Source organism: Protomyctophum bolini (genome assembly GCF_963924005.1).
Source record: "Protomyctophum bolini genome assembly, chromosome: 1".
Taxonomy (NCBI): domain Eukaryota; kingdom Metazoa; phylum Chordata; class Actinopteri; order Myctophiformes; family Myctophidae; genus Protomyctophum; species Protomyctophum bolini.
The window spans coordinates 49,169,754-49,193,152 of NC_137862.1; the positions used below are offsets into that span (position 1 = coordinate 49,169,754).

Below are 23,399 nucleotides of genomic sequence, written 5' to 3' on the forward strand. Positions count from 1 at the left end.
CCAAAAAACACACAGAGTTCAAGTTCAGAGTGCTAAAGCAAGGGCACTTTTATTTGTTTTCGCATCACAAAAAAGGTTAACTCATAGGCTCGCCCACTCTAGGGAAAGGGGCTTTGACTCAGTGGCTCTTGCTTTGTCAGAGCGTGGTCATCAAATAAAGTTCCTTCTGTTTATTAAGGCTGGGGACCTTGTCCCACAGCATTCATCGGGGGGCTAGGGACACTCCGGTGTCCCAGCCAGTATGCCTCTAGTTTCCAGAGCCCAGCGGTCACTTTCCGGTATTGGGTAGGTGAGCCTGAGAGATGAGATGCACAGAGTTAGTATTGACATCACATCAAGTTAACGTCGGGCTCATAACGGGTATATCAAATAGGAGGGGGAATCTGCATGGTTCAGTCTTACCGGATTGCCGCACGCCAGCCTGTCTCTCGGGAGAGTCTCTGAGAGTGTGCGCCGGAGAGGACAGAGACTTTTAAGCTGCCTGGGTGTGGTCGCGCAGCCGGTGTCCCATTAAGGCCGACGAGGAGCCGGGCTGGGATGTACCTCCCTTCCAGGACCCGCCCTCGTTGCCGTTGGCAACGCTTCACTCTGCCTGTCTCTCTCCCACTCTCCCCGAGGTGGCTATGCCGTGGCGCGCGGTCCCGGACCGAGACGCCACACATTCCCCCCCTATGTTTCACGCCGAGGCGGGAGACATCATGATCGCCTTCCTCTTCCTCCTCATGCAGTCTGGACAGTGCGTCTGCGTGGGGAATTGACTTCCCGGGTCGATGTTCCACCACAAACTTGTAATTTTGCAGTTCAATAAACCACCTCGTCACCCGACTGTTTCTGTCTTTGTTCGTGGCCATCCATTTTAGTGGCGCATGATCCGTTATCAGCGTGAACGGCCGGCCCCAGAGATAGTATCTCAGGTAGTGTATCGCCCACTTAATGGCGAGGCACTCTTTTTCTACTGTTGAGTAATTTCTTTCATGTTTGAGCAGCTTCCTGCTAATGAAGGAGACAGGGTGCTCCTCGCCGTTTATCACCTGGGATAGCACCGCGCCGATGCCTGTCCCCGAGGCGTCTGTGTGGAGAAGAAACGGCAGGTTAAAATTTGGCGATATTAACACAGGTTTCTGGCACAGTGCCTCTTTCAGCTTTGTAAAAGCCGTTTCTGCCTCAGAGTTCCACTTTATGTGGTGTGGCTCCCTCTGGCGGGTCAGCTCGTATAGTGGAGCTGCCACCGTGGAATAATTCTCAATGAATTTCTGATAGTAGGCTAGCAGTCCCAGGAAGGATTTTACCTGTCGCTTGGTGATGGGACGGGGCCACTCCTTGATGCGCTGTACCTTCTTTTCCTGGGGTTTTACGCATCCTCGTCCAACGGTGAATCCTAGGTAGTCAGTCTCCGTCATACCTATTCTGCACTTCTTCGCGTTGGCCGTGAGATTGGCGGAGCGCAGCTCATCTAGGACCGCCTCCAGATGTCTCAGATGCTCCTGCCAACTCTTGCTATGGATGATGACGTCATCGATGTACGCGGCCGCGTAGTCCTGGTGGGGGCGTAACACTCTGTCCATCAGGCGCTGGAAGGTAGCGGGGGCTCCGTGCACTCCAAACGGCAGGACCTTATACTGGAATAGCCCATCTGGTGTAGAAAAGGCTGTCTTTGGCTTGGCTCGCTCGGTTAATGGGATTTGCCAATACCCTTTGGTCAAGTCGAGCGTGCTGATGAACCGAGCGGGTCCGAGCCGCTCTATCAGTTCATCAATCCGGGCCATCGGATAACAATCAAAGTTCGATACCTCATTCAGTTTTCGGAAGTCATTACAGAACCGTAATGTGCCGTCCGGCTTCGGCACAATTACGATTGGGCTGCTCCACGGGCTGTATGACTCCTCGATTACATCTAATTCCAACATTTTTTTTACTTCCTCTCGTATTGATATCCGACGGGCTTCGGGGATTCTGTATGGGCGCTGTCTGATCACCACGCCAGGTTTCGTGTCTATGTCATGTTTGGCTAGGTGGGTTCGGCCTGGAAGCTCGGAGAACCGGTCGCTACAGCGGCTCAGCAGCTCATTCACCTCCTGGACCTGCCGGGGGGAGAGCTCTTCCCCGACGGGGACAGGAGGGGCCGCCTGCGGGGAGACAACAGTCAGTAATGCATTCACCGGTAGCGCGCTAGGCGGGTGCCACTTTTTCAAAATATTGACATGGTAAATCTGGTGGGTTTTCCGTCTCCCCGGCTGGCTCACTCTGTACGTGACGGGTCCCATCTTCTCCATTATTTCGTACGGCCCCTGCCATTTCGCTAGGAACTTACATTCACTCGTAGGTACCAGGACAAGCACCTTCTCGCCCACGTTGAATTCTCGTACAGCCGCCTGTCGGTTATATATTCTGGCCTGGTCCCTCTGCGCCTTCTCCATATGCTCGTTCACTAGGGGCCATATCGCTTTGGCCCGGGCTTGGAGTTGCTGGATATGATCCACGACACTGCGGTGTGGGGAGGGTTGGCTCTCCCAAGCTTCCTTGGCCAGGTCCAGCAGGCCCCGGGGTCTCCTCCCGTATACTAGCTCAAAAGGGGAAAAGCCAGTGGAGGCCTGGGGACCTCTCTAATAGCGAACAATACATATGGAATTAAACGGTCCCAATCCTTTCCGTCCCTTTCCACCACCTTTTTCAACATCCCTTTCAGCGTTTTATTAAACCGTTCCACCAGCCCGTCTGTCTGGGGGTGATAGACTGAGGTTCGGATGCTGCGGACTTTTAGCCATTTATACAAGTGTTTCAATACAGTGGCCATGAAACAGGTCCCTTGGTCGCTTAGGATTTCCGAGGCGATGCCGACACGACTAAACAGCATCATTAACTCGTGTGCAATGACTTTGGAAGTGGCGGCGCGTAACGGTATTGCTTCTGGATAGCGGGTGGCATAATCCATAATGACTAGAATATAGCGGTGGCCACGGGCCGACTTCGGCAGTGGGCCCACTATATCCATGGCCAACCGATCAAAAGGTGTTTCTATTATGGGCATAGGGACGAGTGGGTTACGGTAATGGGGTTTGGGAGCCACGAGCTGGCATTCGTGGCATTCCCGGCAGAAATCCTCCACTGCTCTTTTTACTCCAGGCCAGTAAAACCGAGCGAGGATTCGTTCGTATGTTTTCTCTATACCCAGGTGAGCCCCCAGTTGGTGGGTGTGCGCCAGGTACAGCACGCGAGTCACATAACTTTTTGGCACCAACAACTGTTCAATTCTTTCCCCCCCTTGTTTTGTAACCACTCGATACAAACACCCATTTCTCACGATGAAATAAGGGGAGGTGTTGGCACTCACCGTTCTGTCGTCTGGGCCATCTATCTCCTCCACCCGTTGTCGCGCCGCCTCCAGGTTCGGATCTGCCCACTGTTGGGTGGCAAACTCGCCGTAGTGCACTGGGGGATCTGCGTCAGGGGGGGGAAACTCGGCAAACGGATCACTCTCCTCCTCTCCGGCGTCCTCTCTCTCTCTCTCTCTCGCGGTGTCCTCCTCGCTGCGCGGTTCGGCGCTCATCCCATTCCCCTGCTCGTCTGAAGGCGAGCTGTCACTCGGGCCGGCGCTCGAGCTGTCACGGAACGCGGGGCACGCTGGGCGTGGATCTTGGGTCTGCCCGGCGGGCCGGCGTCTACGTCGTTTCGTCCGAGCGCTGGACGGGGGGGGAACGGTGGGATTCCAGTACCGCTCAAAGAGAGGCCAGTCGGCGCCGAGGAGGAGGGGCACGGGCAGTCCGGGGACGACGCCCGCCACCACAGTGGCGCTTCCTCGCGGGGTCTGGATTCGGATGCTGGAGGTGGGGTAGCGCTTCACATCTCCGTGCACGCACGTCACGGGTACGGTCTCTTCCCCCAGGGGGCCCGCGAAAGCGGGACGCACCAGAGTGACCACACTGCCCGAATCCAGCAGCGCGTGCGTGTCTTTCCCGTCCACCTTTACCGGCAGGGAAGTCTGCTTCTTTTTTTTCTTTCCTGTGCCATATAGGCAGGGTCGTGTCGAGTCCGATGCGGCGGTGGCCATACTGACGTCGGCTCGGGCTGGGCACGTCCAAGACAGGTGGTCCAGCTTCCCACACACATAGCAGTGTCGGGGAGGCGCTCGACCCGATCGCTCTGGTCCGGCCTCTTGTCGGGGGGCCTGCGCCGGGGGTCCCGTGTTCTGTCGTCGTCTGTCCCGTCCACCGGGGCGCTCTTCTCCGGTCTGCTTCGGCGGGTCTGCCTTGTTAAGGCTTCTCAGCATTTCGGTGTATGCTTGGTGATTCTCCAGGAGCGCTACCAGCTCGTCAATGGAGGCGGGGCTCACCTGGGCCGAGTACTTTCTGGCGTCTGGCGGTACGGCTCGGATACACTTATCTATTATCAGCCGGTCGACACAGGCTGGCTCTCCCGGGCTCAGCAGCCAACTGTGTGCCAACCGGCGGAGCGCGGCCACTTGTGATCGCGGCGGCAGGTTCGGCTGGTATGTCCAATTGTGAAAACGCTGGGCTCTGGCTGGTAGGCTTTGGCCCTGGCGGGCGAGGATGGCGGCCTTCAACATCTCGTATTCCCGGGCCTCAACAGCGGGGAGGTCCCGGCAGGCTCTCTGAGCCTCGCCTGAGAGGAACGGGGCCAATATGGACCCCCATTCGGCGAGTGGCCACCTCTCCCTGGTGGCGGTGCGCTCAAATAGCTCCAGGAAAGCCTCGATGTCATCGTCGGTGGCCAGTTTTGTCAGCACATCGCCCGGGGCCCTGGTGTGGTTGGCCTCTTGATTCATCCTCCTAAGCAGTCCCTGCATAGCGTCCTGCAGGTCCGTCTGGCTCCGTTGTAGGTCCGCCTGGCTGGCCAGGAGGGCAGTGAGGGCTGCTGCGTGTTCCATATAGGGTTGGGAGTTTAGGTGCGCTTTTGGTGAGGATCTACAGTACCCACATTCTCCACCATATGTGGGGTAGCTGTTTCACCGGACCAAAAAACACACAGAGTTCAAGTTCAGAGTGCTAAAGCAAGGGCACTTTTATTTGTTTTCGCATCACAAAAAAGGTTAACTCATAGGCTCGCCCACTCTAGGGAAAGGGGCTTTGACTCAGTGGCTCTTGCTTTGTCAGAGCGTGGTCATCAAATAAAGTTCCTTCTGTTTATTAAGGCTGGGGACCTTGTCCCACAGCATTCATCGGGGGGCTAGGGACACTCCGGTGTCCCAGCCAGTATGCCTCTAGTTTCCAGAGCCCAGCGGTCACTTTCCGGTATTGGGTAGGTGAGCCTGAGAGATGAGATGCACAGAGTTAGTATTGACATCACATCAAGTTAACGTCGGGCTCATAACGGGTATATCAAATAGGAGGGGGAATCTGCATGGTTCAGTCTTACCGGATTGCCGCACGCCAGCCTGTCTCTCGGGAGAGTCTCTGAGAGTGTGCGCCGGAGAGGACAGAGACTTTTAAGCTGCCTGGGTGTGGTCGCGCAGCCGGTGTCCCATTAAGGCCGACGAGGAGCCGGGCTGGGATGTACCTCCCTTCCAGGACCCGCCCTCGTTGCCGTTGGCAACGCTTCACTCTGCCTGTCTCTCTCCCACTCTCCCCGAGGTGGCTATGCCGTGGCGCGCGGTCCCGGACCGAGACGCCACACTATTCATAACCGGAGTCCACAGCTGGCAGTGATGGGCCGTGAGGATATTGGACCCCCAAGTAATTGGCAAAACTAAGATTTCAATGATATAGAATGAGTAATATTATCTAATTAATGTAACAAAACATGTCGCAGTATCTTTTTCTTGTGTAAAATTAAACCAAATGGACCCGAAACGGTCCATTTGGTTTCATTTTACACTCTCAAGAGTGAAAGCTCTATGAGGGTCCATTTGGTTACCAACTCTCTGTTTAGCTGGGGACCCCGTCAAGTACCCGGACCACTGGTTGGAAACCACTGACGTAGGGCATTCATTTTTACGAAGGAAAACAAAAACACAAAAAGTTAAAATATGAAGATATTGAGGTTTCTCCCCGACATCAACGGTATACCGCTGGTCTCTCTGACCGCGGCAGCGTGTTGCTGTCTTTCCACGGAGCTCATTTTTTTGATCCGCTACAGGACCTCTCATCCAAAGTATGCGTTGTTTCTCCCTGACTCTGTAATATATTGTTATAGGCCGCCGTGGCATTTCAAACAATTTACATTTCAAGACACTATTTGCACACGGATGAATAATGACATTGTTGACACGTCGTCGGGATTGCAGTGTTTGTGCTCTGGCACTTAAACGTGGAATTAAACTGTCTGCAAACAAAGCCTTAAACCTGCTAATGAGGAAAGATGAACATCCCCGCGAGGTGGAGACGGTGTTTTAAATAAATAAATAAATAAAATGGAGGTCTCCATATCTCCATGGAATTATATGGCAATGTCATCCACATAAAGGGCAATTTGTCATCATCATTGATAAGGGAGTGAGAGAAAAGTAATACCCGCAGTGGTAGCCCATCCCTGTCTGAGTGTAGGGGCCTACCCGCAGTGGGGGAAAGTAGTATGTAAAATGGTAAATGGTGCATTTATATAGCGCCTCCTTCATCCAAGGTGCTTTACATAGATTGTCCGTTACATTAACCCATTCATACACCGATGGTGGAGGAAACCATGCAAGGCAACAACCTGCACATCAGGAGCAATTAGGGGTTCAGCGTCTTGCTCAAAGACAGTTGGACACTTAACTGTAACTCTGGGGGAGCCGGAATCAAACTGGTAACCTCACGGTTCCCATACCGGCCACTCTACCCCTGAGCCACTGCCAGGTGTTGGACTCAAGTAGTGCACTATTACCTTGTTATACTATTTACTATTACTATTATGATTTACAATTTCTACTACTATACTTAATATCTATTACTATTATTTGAAACCTTTAGTTATAAGGTACTATTTTAAAACCTTTATACTTACTTTGGTAGGGTAGGTATATTTTGATATACAATATTTTTTGTACTTTTACTCAAGTACAATTTTGAATTGAGGCCTTTTACTTCTAGCAGTATTTTGACATTGTGGTGTTGTTACTTCTACTCCAGTAAAACATACTAGAGTACTTCTTCCACCAGTACACACAGGGTACAGAGAGGCCTGCTGGTCGCCTCCTCACACCATTTTGGTGATGTTATTATTCACCGTCGGACTATCTCTTGACAGGTATGCAATGAAATGTAAATTCCCTGCCTTGTTAGGGTGTTGGGAGGCTGTGTTACTTGTGGTTTGGTTAATCACTCATCCCCCCCCCCCCCCCCCACACACACACACCCCCACCCCTTCTACTCAAGTGTAGAATATGTGATGGATGACACAGGAGGTGAGGAGTGAGGAAGATGCATTAGAATTAGAACAGGGCTTCTGTGTTGTGTGTATGCCTGTGTTTGTGTGGGTGTTTATCTGTGCGTGCGACCATGCGTGTGTGCGACCATGCGTGTGTGCGACCGTGCGCGCGTGCATGACGTCAAAATGAAGTCACTCACTCAAAATAGGAGCACGTATGGTATTTAATTAGGGTTTAATTAGGGTTTAAAAGGCCCATAATATATTAACCATCTACTTGATCATACTACAATGACACACCAACGCATCAAAAGTAGCAGATCTACAAGCTGTCAGTTTTTGGTTTACACGACGACAGAGACGATATATATATAATGTATGAGAGTGTTTTGTTTTGTAAAACAACACATTTCACCCAGACGTGTGAAATGTCTGAAATGTGAGCCGGCACTCGACCAGGATGTCCGACAGAGCTGCCGTTACTTAATCCGTTTGGACCTCGAGCTATTGACTGACTGCCAGTGGTGGAAAGAACAGTTTTGCTTTACTTAGTATTTCTATTACTCCTTTACTTTACAACACACAGGCAAATGTTATCCGCTATACGTTTTTGACAGTTTTAGTTATTCTTTTTATCCTTTTTCATTTTTTGAGATTTAGATTATTATTATTACAAAAATGCATTAGCCAATGTAGCCCTATTTTATGGCTATTCAAAAATAGCAGATCTACAAACTCACAACGTGTCACGATACAACATGTTGTGAGGTTGTAGATCCGTTATGTTTTGACGATGACTACTTTCGGTACTTTAAGTGATTTAAGTGATTAAGTTGAATACAGGCCTTTTACTTGTATTTTCATGATCTTAATATTGCTACTTTTACTTGAAAAAAAGAACAGAAAATGTGAGTAGTTCTTCCAATGCAGCACTGCTGGCTGCTAACTCCAGTCCCATTTGGCTGGCGGCCAGCGGGACACTAGGGCTCTTAACACAGGGAGATGACAGATAACAGGAGACACAGCCAGAGACAGGTTCCTGGTGAGAGCCAGGCAGCGCTTTATGCTTTCTTAATGCATGTTCAAGGCGCTTAATGACCCCGAAATCCGAAGTATCTGGACTTCCGCTCTATAACGTAAATAATTGAATCAGTCACAGTGTACTGTAATGTTTAATTTGGTGTGTTGGTTTTTAACGTGGGGGGGCTGTCGCGGATGTTCTCCCGTGGCGGTGCTCGGTCTAAGCCTGTGTGTCCATTTTTAGTAAAAGTAGCAATACTACAGTACGGGGGGGAGCCAGTGGCTCAGGAGGTAGAGCGGCCGGCTTGGGAAATTGGAAGATTCCCTTCTTTATTTTATTTTTCGGGCTCCCAGTTACTGTTACTGTCGAAGTGTCTTTGAGCAAGACACTGAACCCCTAACTGCTCCTCAATGACCAGGTTGTTGGTACCTTGCACTGTTTCCTCCGCCGTAGGTTTGTGAATGTGTGTGTGAATGTATAATGCACTATTGTAATGCATTTTATTTACCAACATATGAAGTAGAAGGATAGTATACAAATGTTGGACTTGAGTAAAAGTATTAGCATCAAAATATACTTACAGTACCAAAGTACTAATTCAAAATGTGTCAAATTATTTCTAAAATAGCCAAAGTATAGAATAGGGCTTAAGTGGCTGCAAGTATAACATGTGACTGAAATAACTGTAGTGGCGTAAAGCATACAATATTTGCAGTGGAATAGAAGTATAAAGTTAAATGTAAAAAATAAGTAAAAGTACTCAACTCAAGTACTACTCCCCTGCTGCAGCCATCACTCATATAACCTTTCCAGACAGCCCTGGAAAGGGTCCAGAGTACCCTCCTGCCTTTCACTGAGCACAGCCACTGGCTCTTATCTTCACCCAGACACATTGGCCACACAGCAGAAAGCCCTGCACTCTGTGCCCCCACCCAACCCACCCCTTCCATCCATCCATCCAGCCTCTGTCCCTGATAGCAGCCCCCTGGAAACGGCCTCTGTCTGCACCCCTACCGGCCGGCCATCTTCAGGCCTATACTGCTGTGCTCTGATATCTCAAGAGTCGACATGCAGGCACAGATTTCTTCTCCACCACTCACTCACTCTCTCGGCCTGTCTCTTTTTCAGTTTACCACACAAACAGATGTGACTTCTAATCAATATCGCAATTATTTCAAACTTGCCTCGATTGCGATTAATGAACGATCTACAAGCTTGCAGATCGTCTATTTTCACTATTTTAGTACGCCGCCATTGTAGAACGAATGTTTAATACAAGTGGTCAATCAGACCAATCGATGTAGTCAATTATAAAATATTCTAGAATATTTTCATGTTGATTCGTTGACATGTAAGAAAAAACTTAATTCCATTAACTTACAGCACATGAGTCATTGGTTATTGGTTCTAAATGTAAAGGTTTGGATTTTCTGTCAATTGCCCGGCCCTAACACAGATGCTATATGAGAGTATGAATCCAGATGGGCAGGGTTATGAAGCGGCATTATGACGATGCTTCTCTCAAGTGTTTGCGAAAGCAGTGAGTGAGCACTTACTATGAGACCTAGCAGATCATGTCTGTCTGTGTGTCTGTCTGTCTGTGTGTCTGTCCCGCTATACGTCCAAATATGGAGTGTGTTGCATCAGCAATCACTCAGCTCCATATATGGGCACAAAAGGGGCCAGGTCCACATATACAGTAACAGCGGGACAGACACACAGACAGACAGACAGACAGACATGATCTGCAGGGTCTCAGCTGCGCGTTTGCGCGTCTTACTGGTTTAGGTAAACGCAGTAATGTCAGTAATCATCCGAGCGTCGTCAGAAGGAACACATCTTCGAGAAAAGAGGCCTGGTGTTTTTTTTTTGTTTGTCTTGTTTTCCGAGCAGTAATGCGGTGCATAAACACCGGCTTTTGAATATGCATGCAATTAGCCAACCAAATTAAGCAGAGCCAAATTAAATGGCGTCTGCTGATTTATGATGCCGTACTGTTTACAGCGATTGGAGGAACAACGTGCAGCGTGTAATGAAAAGCCTTCAGGCGAGGTAAACAAATACCTGCAGTTTGTAAAAATAGAGACGGCCTCGCTGAAGGAAACAAAAGGACGGCGGCGAGAGCAGATAGCTTTCTCATGTTGTCGCCTGACTCGTTGACGGACTGAAATTCCACCGTATATAGCGAGTATTTGAGTAGTTCTATTACTCCATTACAACACATAGACATTGTATTTTTCACTCATTGTACCATGTCACATTACACTCATGCTTTATCGTCGCTGTTGGCGGGGAAACCTTGTATGTCCAAATCCGTCATATTTCAGTCGAGCCACTAGGGCCCCACATACAGAGAACGTTCTGGTTCCTGACAATATGGGATGGGACGTGGCACCACATGGATAGACACACACACAAACACACACATGCACACACACACACACACACACACACACACACACACACATTTTAGCAATTTATGTCCACACAGAGGAAATTGCATACAAGGACATAAAGAGTTCAGGTGCAGCAAAGTTACATCCACAAAATCAAGGTATACTGTACGTCCTCTGGGAAATGCATCTTAAATCTGCACCCACTACATTGCTCCTTTTATGGCCAGTACAGAATTCATTCCATGTTGATCTGACCCCCCCATGCCAAAGCATGCACGCTTCCTGCCCTTAGGTCTCTTACTGGTAGTCAAAAGCTCTTGTTACTGCTTTTCAATCGGTTCAATATTCATACTACCCACTGACAGACTTAAATACTTTAAAAATAGCTGGTCTGTATGCTCACAACATCGTCGCTTTGCGACAGGTTGTGGGCTTGTGGATCGGCAACTTTTTAGGTCATTACAATTTTTTTTAAATAAAACATATAAAAAGTTGAACCGTGGAGATGCATGGTTTCTGCCTGACAGCGACGTTCTGCACCATTCCAGTCAGTTGGCATGAGACACGCCAGGTGACATTATGCCAGGAGGAGTGAGCTGCCAGGGGAGAATGGCACACTACTCAAGGACTGAACACTATCACATTTCAGCAAGAGTTGTAATCAAGTCCCGGCATGCATGGTTCTGTGTGGCACAGGTTCTCAATATCAGGTTGGGTTGGAAGAGTGTACAAATGGAACCAGTTGGACTCGTAAGGGTCCAATTTGACTCAGCGGATTTTACAGTGTAGAACAGGGTTCCAGACAAAAAAGTCACTTTACAGAAACAAAATATTTAAAACGTTTAAAAACTAAGAACACAAAAGACAAGAAGTAAGAAGTAAAAGATACTGTAGAAAAAAGGGTCCAATTTGTCTCCTCTCAGAGTTAAATTAGCACAGCGGATGTTGCAGTGTAGAACAGGGTTCCAGACAAAAAAGTCACTTTACAGAAACAAAATATTTAAAACGTTTAAAAACTAAGAACACAAAAGACAAGAAGTAAGAAGTAAAAGATACTGTAGAAAAAGGCGATTAGAATTACTCTGAAAAGGTGGGTTTTGACTTGAGTGTGGTTTTAAACGTGGCGAAGGTGAGGGCTTCTTTGATGTGGGCTGGGAGTGAGTTCCATAATCCATAGAGAGGGGTCGGCAACTGAAATGGTGGAGGTGTGGCCTAAAGCAAATCACACTTGGGGTCCTTCAAATTAAAAGGGTTGAGAATCACTGAACTAAACTATAGGCTACTGGAACGATAATATGCACTGTGAAATCCCCAATTTTAATTCAGGTAGAGTCACAGGCCACAGACATAGCCATTGGCCGCGCTATTTATAGGTGCTATACTAACTAACTAACTAACTAACTAATTTTGCTGCTGACCCCTGGAACCCCCTCCCGGACCCCTGAGGGTCCCTGGACCCCACTTGGAGAACCACTGTGTATATCTACACAGCATGTAAACAGGATGTGTTGTCTGTTGTATTATAGCGATATAGGCTGAGGAGGTTAACGGCATGAATTGACAGCATGCTCGTGTTTGTTAAATCCGTTCGGACACGAGTGTGTGGTGATGGCCTCTCGACAGCCTCTCTCCAGATGACAGGGTGCTAATGATGATTGATCGTGATCACACGCAGGCTAACGTATAACGGTGCAGCGGGAGACACAGAGAACAAAGGGAAGGAGATGGAAATGGGAGGAAAATCAGGGAGAGAAATTGTCTTTTTAGCATAGTGGTTCTGAAACGTTTTCATGGCAAGGACTCCCAACGTATCGTTGCTGTCGAGTGGAAAAGAGATGTCCAAAACCTTTACTTTTGAGGCTTCTAATTCAAAAATAGCAAAAGTAGCCGATCGTCAAACTTGTAGGTCTGCTGCTACTGTTGATGCTTTTTGTGTGATGCAGGAGTATGATCAAGTAGGATATATAAAAATCACACCCGTGTGAAGTGAGGGGCGCTCTTATCATCGTACATCATTCTCATTCAGAATTTGCATCCTCACCTTCGTCTTCAATGTTTGTGTTACGCAATGTTTGTGTTTACAGAATCTATTGTAAATGACATTTAATGCTTATGTTAGGACAAAGTTTGTGTTTACACACACACACACTAAAAGCTGGACATAGGAGGGGCTCAAAAATAAATACAAAAAGGTTATAATATGGAGATACGCGGTTTCTACCCGACAGCGACAATTTGCATTTGGCCGTGGACCGCCCCCCATCGGAAAAGATACTGAGACCGAGACTGCCAGAAGAGATTTATATGTTGTTTCAGAAGGTTTCAACATTGTTGTACAAGCTCAATCAGTGGATATTCACGATGGGCTGAGCTTCAAATAGCAACACATTGAAATGAAAGTCTAATTTACTACTACTGTAATGCATTGTAACAGAACGATGCTCTGAGATTGCTGTAAAGCAGGGGTAGGCAACCTTAGGCACGGGTTCCAACATTGGCACAGGGGAGGGTGATCACTGGCACACTGGCATAAGTGTGAGAGAGAGAGAATGTTTTTTTAAGTACCCTATAAAATATAATAAATGTACATCTCGCGCAAAATTCTACATTCATTCAAACTAACTGACTTTGAGAGATCTGTTTAATGACCATACATCCATTCATGGTGTGAAAGAAAACAGTTCAAACCTAATGTTGATACGGCACACTGACTATTAAGATAATGAAAGCACAGCACAGGTTTGCCGACCCCTGCTGTAAAGAAACGAGATGTTCAAATAATATCAGACATTTGAAGCCACTCTGTATTTGTATAATAATGCTCTCATCTTTGATCTCTATTATTATTCAAGCTAAAATTCAAAAAGCGGTCATGTGAACAGAATAGATTCAGCCTTGAGTAGACATATTTAATAAAGAGGATGACGGAAGGAAAGGCTAATTTCTGTTAACCACTTATTCGGTATACGAATAGCAAAATGAACTGCTGTTTTAGTTATTTTTCAACATTTTAAAAGGGGGTGCTTTAGAGGAGGTTCCAGGGTTCCCCAACGAAATATGTCAACAATTAAAGCATCACAGTTTAACCACTTTAACCCTATTGTAAACTTGGGTTGTTAAAAAATCCAATCTGCATTACAATACTATTTTTTAAAATCTTGATAAAATGAATAGGCCTATTGTGGAATAATCTTTTCAGATGGGGGTCCGTGGCCAGATGCATATCAATTTGGGAGTCCTTGACACCAAAAGGTTTGAGATCCACCGTTGCATTAGTGAGACATGACAATGGTCTGTCCATTTGTGACATTTGAGAATGACTGAGTTGTCCACCTTCAGTGTTCACCTTTCATGAAGAAAAGAGTCAGTTGAGGTCACGGTTCAGTGGGAGCACAGCATGTCCCCCACACAGCCATCTGTACCATGCAGCCCAGCCAGAGAGAAAACCTACAGTAATAATGTTGTATTTGCTGAGATTCTCAATTATTTTTAATGTCACGGCCCAGTTTGATATCGTTGCTAGTCGGGCAGAAACCTCTTATCTCTGTTAAGGCCCAAAAGCATCTAATGTAGCAGATCTGCAGGCTGGAAACATGTGTTGAGCTTGTAGATTAGCTGCTTTTTAAATTGAATACTGACAAGTAACAGTTTTGGACATGAGGTTTCCACCTGACCGAGACGATAATGCGTTAGATTAGATATGATTGGACCACGTATCCCCTTATGCTTATGTGAGAGAGTACAAATGGACCCTTACTGCTGGAATGGGGTCCAGGGGGAATGTGCGTGTGCGCGTGCGTGTACACAATAACAAACGACAGCCATCAATCAATCAGCGCCATGGACAGGAGCCACGGCCGCGCTCATTTCCCCCATTTCACTTAAAAGTTGTGGGCTCGCCTGTCGCTATCAAAGCAAACACTTTTAAACACCTCGTTCAGGTCAAACTCATCAGTCAACTCAACTGTTTGTGAGTTGACTGATAAGAAAAAATAAGAGCTCGACTGGATAAAATGCTGCCGTGAATTTGGTCCTAATTTTTCAATAAATGATAGCACAAAATGAATGCTTGCTTATTTATTATCGTATTAAAAGCTTAACCTCGGGCGCCCGCTGGCCAAGTGGTCCAGGCGCATGCCACATAATAGGCTCTGGCCTGACAGCGCGTCGCGTGTTCGAGTCCCGTTCATGACAACCTTTCCTTTTCACTTGATACTTTCAATAAAGGCAGAAAAGCTAAAAAACGAATCTTAAAAAGATGAACCTTGTTAACACCTACCTGACTATAAGGCTTATTATGTATGTCTTCCCCTGTCTGTGCATGCGTACTGTATGCATCTGTAAATGCCCACACAAGCAACAGTGTGAGCTGCTGTTGATAGAGCCTTCATAGATCACGGAGATAGCTAGGCCTGTGTTCCCATGCGTGCAGCCAGCCAGCCAGCCAGCCTGCCTGCTCTCGTCACCTTTGTCCAGAGTTAGGATGAACACATCTCCCACTGTTCCCCCGCGTCACCCACATGGAGCCAGCACACCGCCAGCTAGGCCTGAAGATGCACTCATCCATGCAGGCCAAATAGCATCCCGAGCCCCTGCGTATTCATAAGAGCCTTGGGGACAGAAAGCATTTTGGAGTAGGTTATAAGGAAAAATGCTCACCCCCCGGGTCTGGAAAAGCACCGCTTCTTCTTATACCCCCATTGAATCACTTTACCTTTATTTTCCTAAAGTGCTGAGTGACATGCCAGGCTATTATTCAGCTGTGCAGCTGAGCAAATTCAGAGTGAGCCCCCCCCCCCCCCCTCTCCCTGTCCTCAAAAGGCAAGGCACCTGAAACAATGACACGCTCATCTGCAATGTGAAATCAGATTTTGAGACATTTTAATCTTAAGCAGGAGCAGAGTCTCTCACTTCAACCTGTAGTGGAGGAAGGAATTGAGTTACAGTATTATTGTCTCGGGTATAGCGTCTGACCTTATAGTCCAACCCTGCTGTCGCTGTCCCACTTCTCATCCCTAGAGGGCCTACCGTAGAATCTCTCTCTGGAGTCCTAGAACTGTGCTTTTCAACCCTTTTCATCTCAAGGCCCATTATTTAGTCTGCATTTGAGCCACGGCCCATGGGCACCCCATGGGATGATTCCTAGCACGTCTGGAGACGTCCTGGGCATAAATTGTGTTGCGTGAAAAGGCGATGTTTGTGATAAATGAGTACTTACTCAAGTACTTTGAGTAAAGGTATACTTGTAGTGACTTCCCACCACTGACGGGAGCAGTCATCAGGCCCATCAGAAGACACCCTCCCTCCCCTACAGCTATACACTTAGCACCCTGAATCCACAGGCCCATCTATTTAATTGCTTGTCGGATTGAATATCCTCCGCTCCCCCCGCCTTCCCTCCTCCGGCTATATGGCTTGCCGATATTACATCTCATTAGCATGATCCGCACAAGCCCTGCAGCAATTCCCCACAGGGCAGGAGAAGGACGAGTCCATAACCCATTCTGACCGGGAACCCATTGTGGTGTTAGCATCATGTTATGCTTTAGCTATTGAAAAATAGCAGATCTACAAGCTCATATCGCGCCACCGAGTGGCGCGATACGAGCTTGTAGGTCTGCTATTTTTGAAAAATCGAAGAACGACTGACATTTTTAGAATCTGATCTCAGGTCAGAATGGGTTCATCAGACCAGTGTGTGTCCTAGTGGAAACCTCGTACGAATCTGATCTCAGGTCAGAATGGGATAATAATGTTCTGCTCATCCTCTTCACTCAGCGGCCTGTGCGTTGTACGTACGCCAGCCAATAAAACTCCAGCGACATGCTGACGGCAGCAGTCAACACACTCGGTCTACTGTCTTCAGGTGGGCGGCGGGTGAGATATAGTTCTCCTCTCCTCGTCTGAAGCGGCTTGTCTTAGTTTGAGTACACCGTTTTTTTGGCCGTAGCTCAACAGCAAGGCCGGGCCTGCCTGCCTGCCTGACTGACTGACTGACTGACTGACTGACTGCCTGACTGACTGACTGACTGACTGACTGACTGAGAATCAGAATCAGTTTATTTGTCACATCACAGTTTTCCAGGTGTAAAGCAGTGGGCGTGCGGCGTGCGCTCCATTGTTTTCTAGTATTCCGTGAGAAGAGAGAAGATAGATGTAGAGATAGAAAATAGGTAAACAAATAAAGGTATATACCTACATTCAGAACGTGTATATGTGAAAGCAGATGTATATTACATGATATTCAGAATGTTACATTGCTTCACCAGTTAATCCAGAACTACTTCCTTAATTGACTGGGGTCGCTCAGCGGTCGAAACTTATAGTCACCTCCCTTTTCACCTCTACAAATCTTCGACTGATCTACAAGCTGACAACTTAATGCTCAAAATTGCGCATCAAACAGAAATGTCCATTTTCCTCCAACCAGCAGCACATGTAAACTATACAGTTTATTGTATGTCTTCCCTTTAAGCCAACTCTATATCCACAGCACTATGCAGTTCATTCAATTATGTAACAAAACACCAGGGCTCCATGTTTATTTACAGTATCCATATAGAACATTAGGCCTGACAGGCGCCATGTACTTGTACACACAAACACACACACACACACACACACACACACACACACACACACACACACACACAGCCAACAGAAGCCGCCTCTACAGCAGTGCCATGTTTCTTTATTAGCCCGGGCCCTTCTACCCTTATATGCTGTATAGCTCTCTTGCAAATGCTGTAAAAAAAAATGTTGCTGTCTCTCTCCCTTAATTTATCAGACCTCCTGTGCCATTAAACAAGCGGTCCATTCATTGTCGATGAAAGATAGACTGTAGCAGTGGATTTACCCTGGTAATACCAGCCCTCCTGGACACGAGCCATGCATTATTGTAAAAGGGGGGAAGGTGGGCAGCCAGGTCTGCGCAGCGTCCACTGCCAGGATGGATTGTTCTGGGGCTTGTTGTTCCACCAGGAGAATATTGTCTACATTGCTGTTTATCTTATTACGGGGCCCAGAGCTCTGTTCTGAGAGAGCCGAGTCTTTACGCTCCATGCAGAGACTTGCCGCGGCTCTGCTGCATGTTTAACATGCAGTAATCAAAGCTTTTTTTTTTTATAGATTGTCACCGTCAGGCAGAAAACCTTGTATATTCCATGTGTCATCTTTATTTGTTTGTTTTCCCCCTAAAACCCGGATTCATTTTTTTCCCCCATGTCCTGAAACAACCGTTTTGGACATGTGATATGACCTCTGGTCTGAATGGACCTGTAAATTGTCCATTTGGTTCCATTTGTAGTGTGTTTTGTTGAACATGAATTGCCCAGAAGACTTGATATAGACCGTTTATACCGTATGGTGTCCAGTCGGCTCTCGCCGACTAGACATCATTCAGTATGAACGGGGTTTGCGACCGCTCCCTGAGAAGATCTGTGTTACAGTCAATGCACAGGACAGCTGTGCTCACAGACAGAAAGTCTGTCTGTCTGTCTGTCTGTCTGTCTGTCTGTCTGTCTGTCTGTCTGTCTGTCTGTCTGTCTGTCTGTCTGTATCGATAGATGGATATCATCAATATATATACACCTTTATCAATCGTATGGTGTGAAAACCACAACGATATATCACAGCCGATTTCAAGAAAGAGACTTGTAGTAGTGTCTGTGTGATGCTTTAGAAAGATACTTGTGTATAGTGTGTCTGTGAAATGCTTTACCGATCCGATGGCCCCCTGCCCTGACCACTTTAAAAGTCGTACAGTGTGTAGCCTCCTTAACTATTCACAAAGCATCTTTACTGTAGCCTATACAACTTGCTGTATACCCATTGACATGATTTCTTATTAAAAAAAAATGTCAATTTGACGGAGAGCGATTTTTTTTTGTTTTTCCGCTTTTGGTCGCATAATTGGGTCATTAGCCTTGTTTCTAGGATGTATCCACAAGACGGGAGTTTGTTGTTAGAGTGTGGTCTAATGAGTCCCCGTGGATCAGGAGATATGTACCGAGGCTGTACAGTACACGTTTAACAATCTACAATGTCCGTAGTCTCTCAGGTAAACTAACTTTCCCTTCCTTTCCTTTCCAGTCCTGCTTCTTCTCGACTGTTCTCGTCTTCCGGCTGCTTCTGTCCTGAAGGCTCATTTATAGGTCGACGATGCCGACATATAGCGGCATTGTGTTGATTTTTATATCCGTCGAGCGACACTATAAACTGAGCCTGGGTTCTTCTTCTTGCACTCACTTGAATGAGTGATTCTATGCTGTGTATTGGTGTATTTTCTGCTATTCTCACTCTGCTCTCATCTCTTCTGCCTCGTCTCTCTCTCCCTCCAACCCCTCTCCTTCATCCCTCCGTTCCTTACCTTCTTTTTTTCCTCCCTTTTCTACTGCACTCTTCCTCCTCCCTCCCCCCTCCCCACCTCGTTTTGCTCATTTCTCTCGACCCCTTCTTCTCCCACCCTCCTTGTATCTCTCTCTCTCTCTCTCTCTCTCTTGCGGTCCTCTCTCCCCTCACGTGGCCTCTCGGTGCCCTGCGGGCGGCCTTGCAGTAGAGATTAAAGTGATCAAGGACCTGCCGTGGCCTCCTCCGGTGGGCCAGCTCAACCACAACAACTCCGCTCCGCTGGTGGAGGAGGCGGCCGAGTCGCCCTCCCAGCAGCAGCCCTGCTCGCCCGGACACACTGCCTGTGACCAGCACCACCATGGTGGGTTGTTGTTGGCGTCCATGTTGGTCCCCCCTGTCCGTTCCCACTTCCATCCATCCATCCGTCCGTCCACCCATCGCTGCTGTCAGGCAGAAACCTCTTATCTCCATATTTGAACTTTTTGTGTTCAAATCTTCAGATCTTCAAGCCGCGCTTCGAGCTTGTAGATCATGTGCTACTTTAGCTGTTTTTGAGCTTGAGTCCGGAGAAGTAACTGTTTTGGACATAATGAGGTTTCCACCTGGCAGAGGGCATCCATCTAGGGCTGCAACGATCTCTCACTTTCTTGTGATTGTTCTGTCAATTACTTTGGTCCAATTGATCATCGAAACATCGAGATCGAGAAGCGCACATTTTTATATCAACCACAAATCGATGAATCACTTAAGCATTATTTTATACTTTGTCACACAATGGTGTCATGCAAAGTTAGTGAAAATAGCAGGTCTACAAGTACATATACAAGTATATATTAGCTATATTTTCACTAAATAGGGTTAGATTATTGTTCAAATTGACTAGTTTGATTAGTTGTTGCACCCCTATATCCATCCATCTATCCATCCATCCATCCATCATCTGTCCGTCTATCCAGCCATTCGTCTGTCTGAGCATCTATTTGCCCATGACTCCCTCCATCTATCTATCAATGTCACTCCTGTCTAGTTGTGTCCAATATAGATTGTCTTCAACCTTGAATATCGTTGCTGTCGGGCACAAACCTGGCATGTCTAAAACCATTACATTTCAGGGGGGGAAAAAAACCTGTGTTCCAATGGATCCAATGTGGTTATTATTTAGTCACAAGCTTGTTAATACACATCATTGATTCAATGTTTATGAAACACACAGACAGACCTGTCTGCTTTCAATCTGGCGTTTTGTTGTGCATTGCATTCTATATTCTGTATAGCGTTTGTGTTGTGCCGCTTGGCTTCAGCGTTGAAGGCTGTCATCATGCTGCATGTTGCAGATTCATTTTCTTCTCACTCCACTCGGCCAGAAAACAGGGACTGGGGGAGGTCTGGGGGGGGGGGGCGGGGGAGAGCACGATAACAGTGCAACACTCTCTCTCTCTCTCTCTCTCTCTCTCTCTCTCTCTCTGTGTTTGTGTTTGTAGGCAACAGCGCCACTTTACCTGTTGGTACCCTAAACATAGTTAGCGACAGATATAGGGATGGACATATGGAGGGACAGACATTGCTGTTCCTTGGAATGGCTGCACCACTCAAAAATCACTTAAAACCCCAGCGTCCGCATTGTGGGGAAAGCTTTCACAGGAAAATAGCAAATGTACGTGCTGCGTTTTTGAGCTTGTGGATCTACTACTTTTGATACCTTTGTGTGACGTTGTAGTATGATCAAGTGGGGCATTTATTTATGAACTGAGAGGTGCAACAGGGCCACTTTAGGTCACCCAGTGGTATTGCAGCTGTACCGTACTCAAATAGACATACAGACAGACACACATAGCTGTTCATTGGAGCGATTAGGGGCCGCTCAAAAACTAAAAGTGAGAACATGGAATACGTTTGTGTCCAGGGGGTCTGAAATAGAGCTCTTCACCGGGGGCCCACTGATTCCCAAAACACCCGAGTGGACCCGAGACCCCACAAGGGTCGGAGCAGTGTTTTATCATAATCACTCGGGCAGGGTCGGTATCCCCCACGGACCTCGGGTCTGTCAATCATTATGAGTAATGCCCGAGTGGATCCGAGAAGACCCGTAGGCTACTGTGTGTGACGTGTGCGTGCACCGTCTGTGCTTTTGTTGTTGTTGTTGCAAATGTCATATACACTGAAGAAGGCAACCTGCTTGCCGAAACGTTGGTTTATTAACGTTTCTAGCATCGTGACTACGAGCGTTCTCTTTTCTTTAGTCAAAGTTGTTAACAGAATTATTCAATCAGTGTGTGATTGTATGTCAGTCTGACTGTAGAGAGTCTTTCTCTCTGTCTGCTGCATGTGCGCTATATGCTGCGCTGCGGAGGAAAACACTGTTCCACACGTTCTGTTTAACGCGTGGGCTGACCTAGGATCAGTTTAGTGTTGCAGCGACATGAACGGCTGTGTTACTTGTGTGATGATTATGCTTGTTTAGGATCAGTAGCTCAAGACAACAGTACTGTTGACCTCAACGAGGTGAAAGCAAACTAGCAAAGCTCAAAGCAAATGAATTTAAGAAGGTTAGAGCAACCATGGCAACTTTATCCCCACACATGGATAAAGAAGGGAGCAAAAGTAGGAGCTGTTATAAGTGCATTGAGTGTCGGTCGAAATAGTCACGGGTTTGGTTTTCCTATTTGAAAATGATTTCGGAACGGGTCGGAATCGGTAAAATGTCACAGATTAATTTCGGATTTCTGAACCATTTTTTGGACCTGTGAAGAGCTCTATAGTCTGAAGCTGAAAATCTGTGTGAACCCCTGGTTTATACCACAACCAGTCCATATACTGATATACAGCACATCTATTTTCACTATTAGACATTGGAGGGGAAGATTGAGGCATCATGTAATGGAGAAACCCATCAGTTGTACTTCAGTTGATATCCTACCGAAGGAGTTTATCCTATTGATTAGTGGGACTGTATAATCTGAGATCCTAGATATTAGTCTGTTAATGGATGCACTTCTCCATCTGGATTACATGTGGCAGAAAATCACTAGCTCTATCCCAGCTTCTTTTTTTTTTGCGCGGCTGAAGGCTCATTAGTTTTAATTGCGCTGAATTGCCTTCATATTCAGAATGGGTAATTGGCCACTTCAGGTGACCGCTATAGTTCCTCCTGTCAACCTATACTCAGAAGTGTCCCAAATGCCCTTTCTATGCTCATTTCCTCTCTGGCTAGTGGGAGGGGGGAAAAAATCTAAAGTTGAATGAGATCATTTCACTTCCTGAAACACGTCCTACACGTCCCCGTTTCTGTTTACATTCCTGTCTGACACAGTGACCGAACAATGAACCCAGTTTAATCCGATTGGCTGTTAATTTTTTTTTCTTCCGTCTTCTCCTTCCCGTTCTGTTTTGTGGAGTCCTCCTCAGTCAGTGGCTCTCATAATTGCCAAAGGAAAATAAAGCCATGTGTGGCAGAACTAATGCCCCGGGAATGGGATTTCCCCCCCTTGGCAGAGCGGTGGGAGGGCTCTCAGGGAAACCTTGTAAGACCCCTGGTCTCTCAACGTCTGGTCAGAGGACCACCAGGGGTCCAAAATGGACCTAAACAAGGTCTGTAAACTACAGACCTGAGTGCGTACAAATGGAACCCGAATGGACCCGTTTGTACACGCTCGGAGTTGTGTTTTACAGTGTAGTTTGGGGTCCCAGTATAGTTTACTTCAGTAATTCTAAACCTTTTTTTAATATCAAGAACCTCTGGGACCCCAATCTACACTGTAAAATGACCCATAAAGGTCCATTTGGTTCCATTTGTACACCCTCAAGAGTTACAGACCTGTAAGGGTCCAAATAGTGTCTCTGGACCCGACGTTGAGAAACAGTTTCGTAAGGGGACACTCTGTGTGTGTGTGTGTGTGTGTGTGTGTGTGTGTGTGTGTGTGTGTGTGTGTGTGTGTGTGCGTGTGCGTGTGTGTGTGCGTGTGCGTGTGCGTGCGCGTGTGCGGCGAGGACAGAGTGAGGGAGATGATTTATGCCCCCATAATTCCATGGGAAAGATTGTGTTTCTGGACGTGATGTGAGCGGGTTTAAGATCGGCGTCCGACTGTAAGGTGATCCCTGCCTGTGTCTGAACCCCCCACCCCCTGCGTGGCCAAGGGTCACGGTGGCAGACATGGTACAGTTCCCTCCCTGACCCCCAGGCCTTCCATGCAGTCACACCCTGGGACCTTAGTCATCCATTATACACAAAGATATCACACACACAGTGTTAGAGACAGTGGTGGAAGAAAGTACTTCAAGGTTTTACTTGAGTAAATGTATACTGCACCAAATATACATAAAGTATTCCGGGG

At 47.2% G+C, this 23,399-nt stretch overlaps 1 protein-coding gene across 8 annotated transcripts in view; it reads left to right on the forward strand.

Annotated features, from left to right (window-relative positions):
* shf (Src homology 2 domain containing F) overlaps positions 1–23,399 on the forward strand; it is a 162,229-nt gene that overhangs the window by 111,446 nt on the left and 27,384 nt on the right. For 4 of the 8 annotated variants that reach the window (XM_080767387.1, XM_080767389.1, XM_080767388.1 and 1 more), the window contains exon 6: positions 19,274–19,429. The exons of the other annotated variants lie outside the window; for them this stretch is intronic. In XM_080767387.1, coding sequence (XP_080623513.1) covers positions 19,274–19,429 — 156 coding nt within the window. The remainder of the gene's footprint in view (positions 1–19,273; positions 19,430–23,399) is intronic. 8 annotated transcript variants of the gene reach the window in all.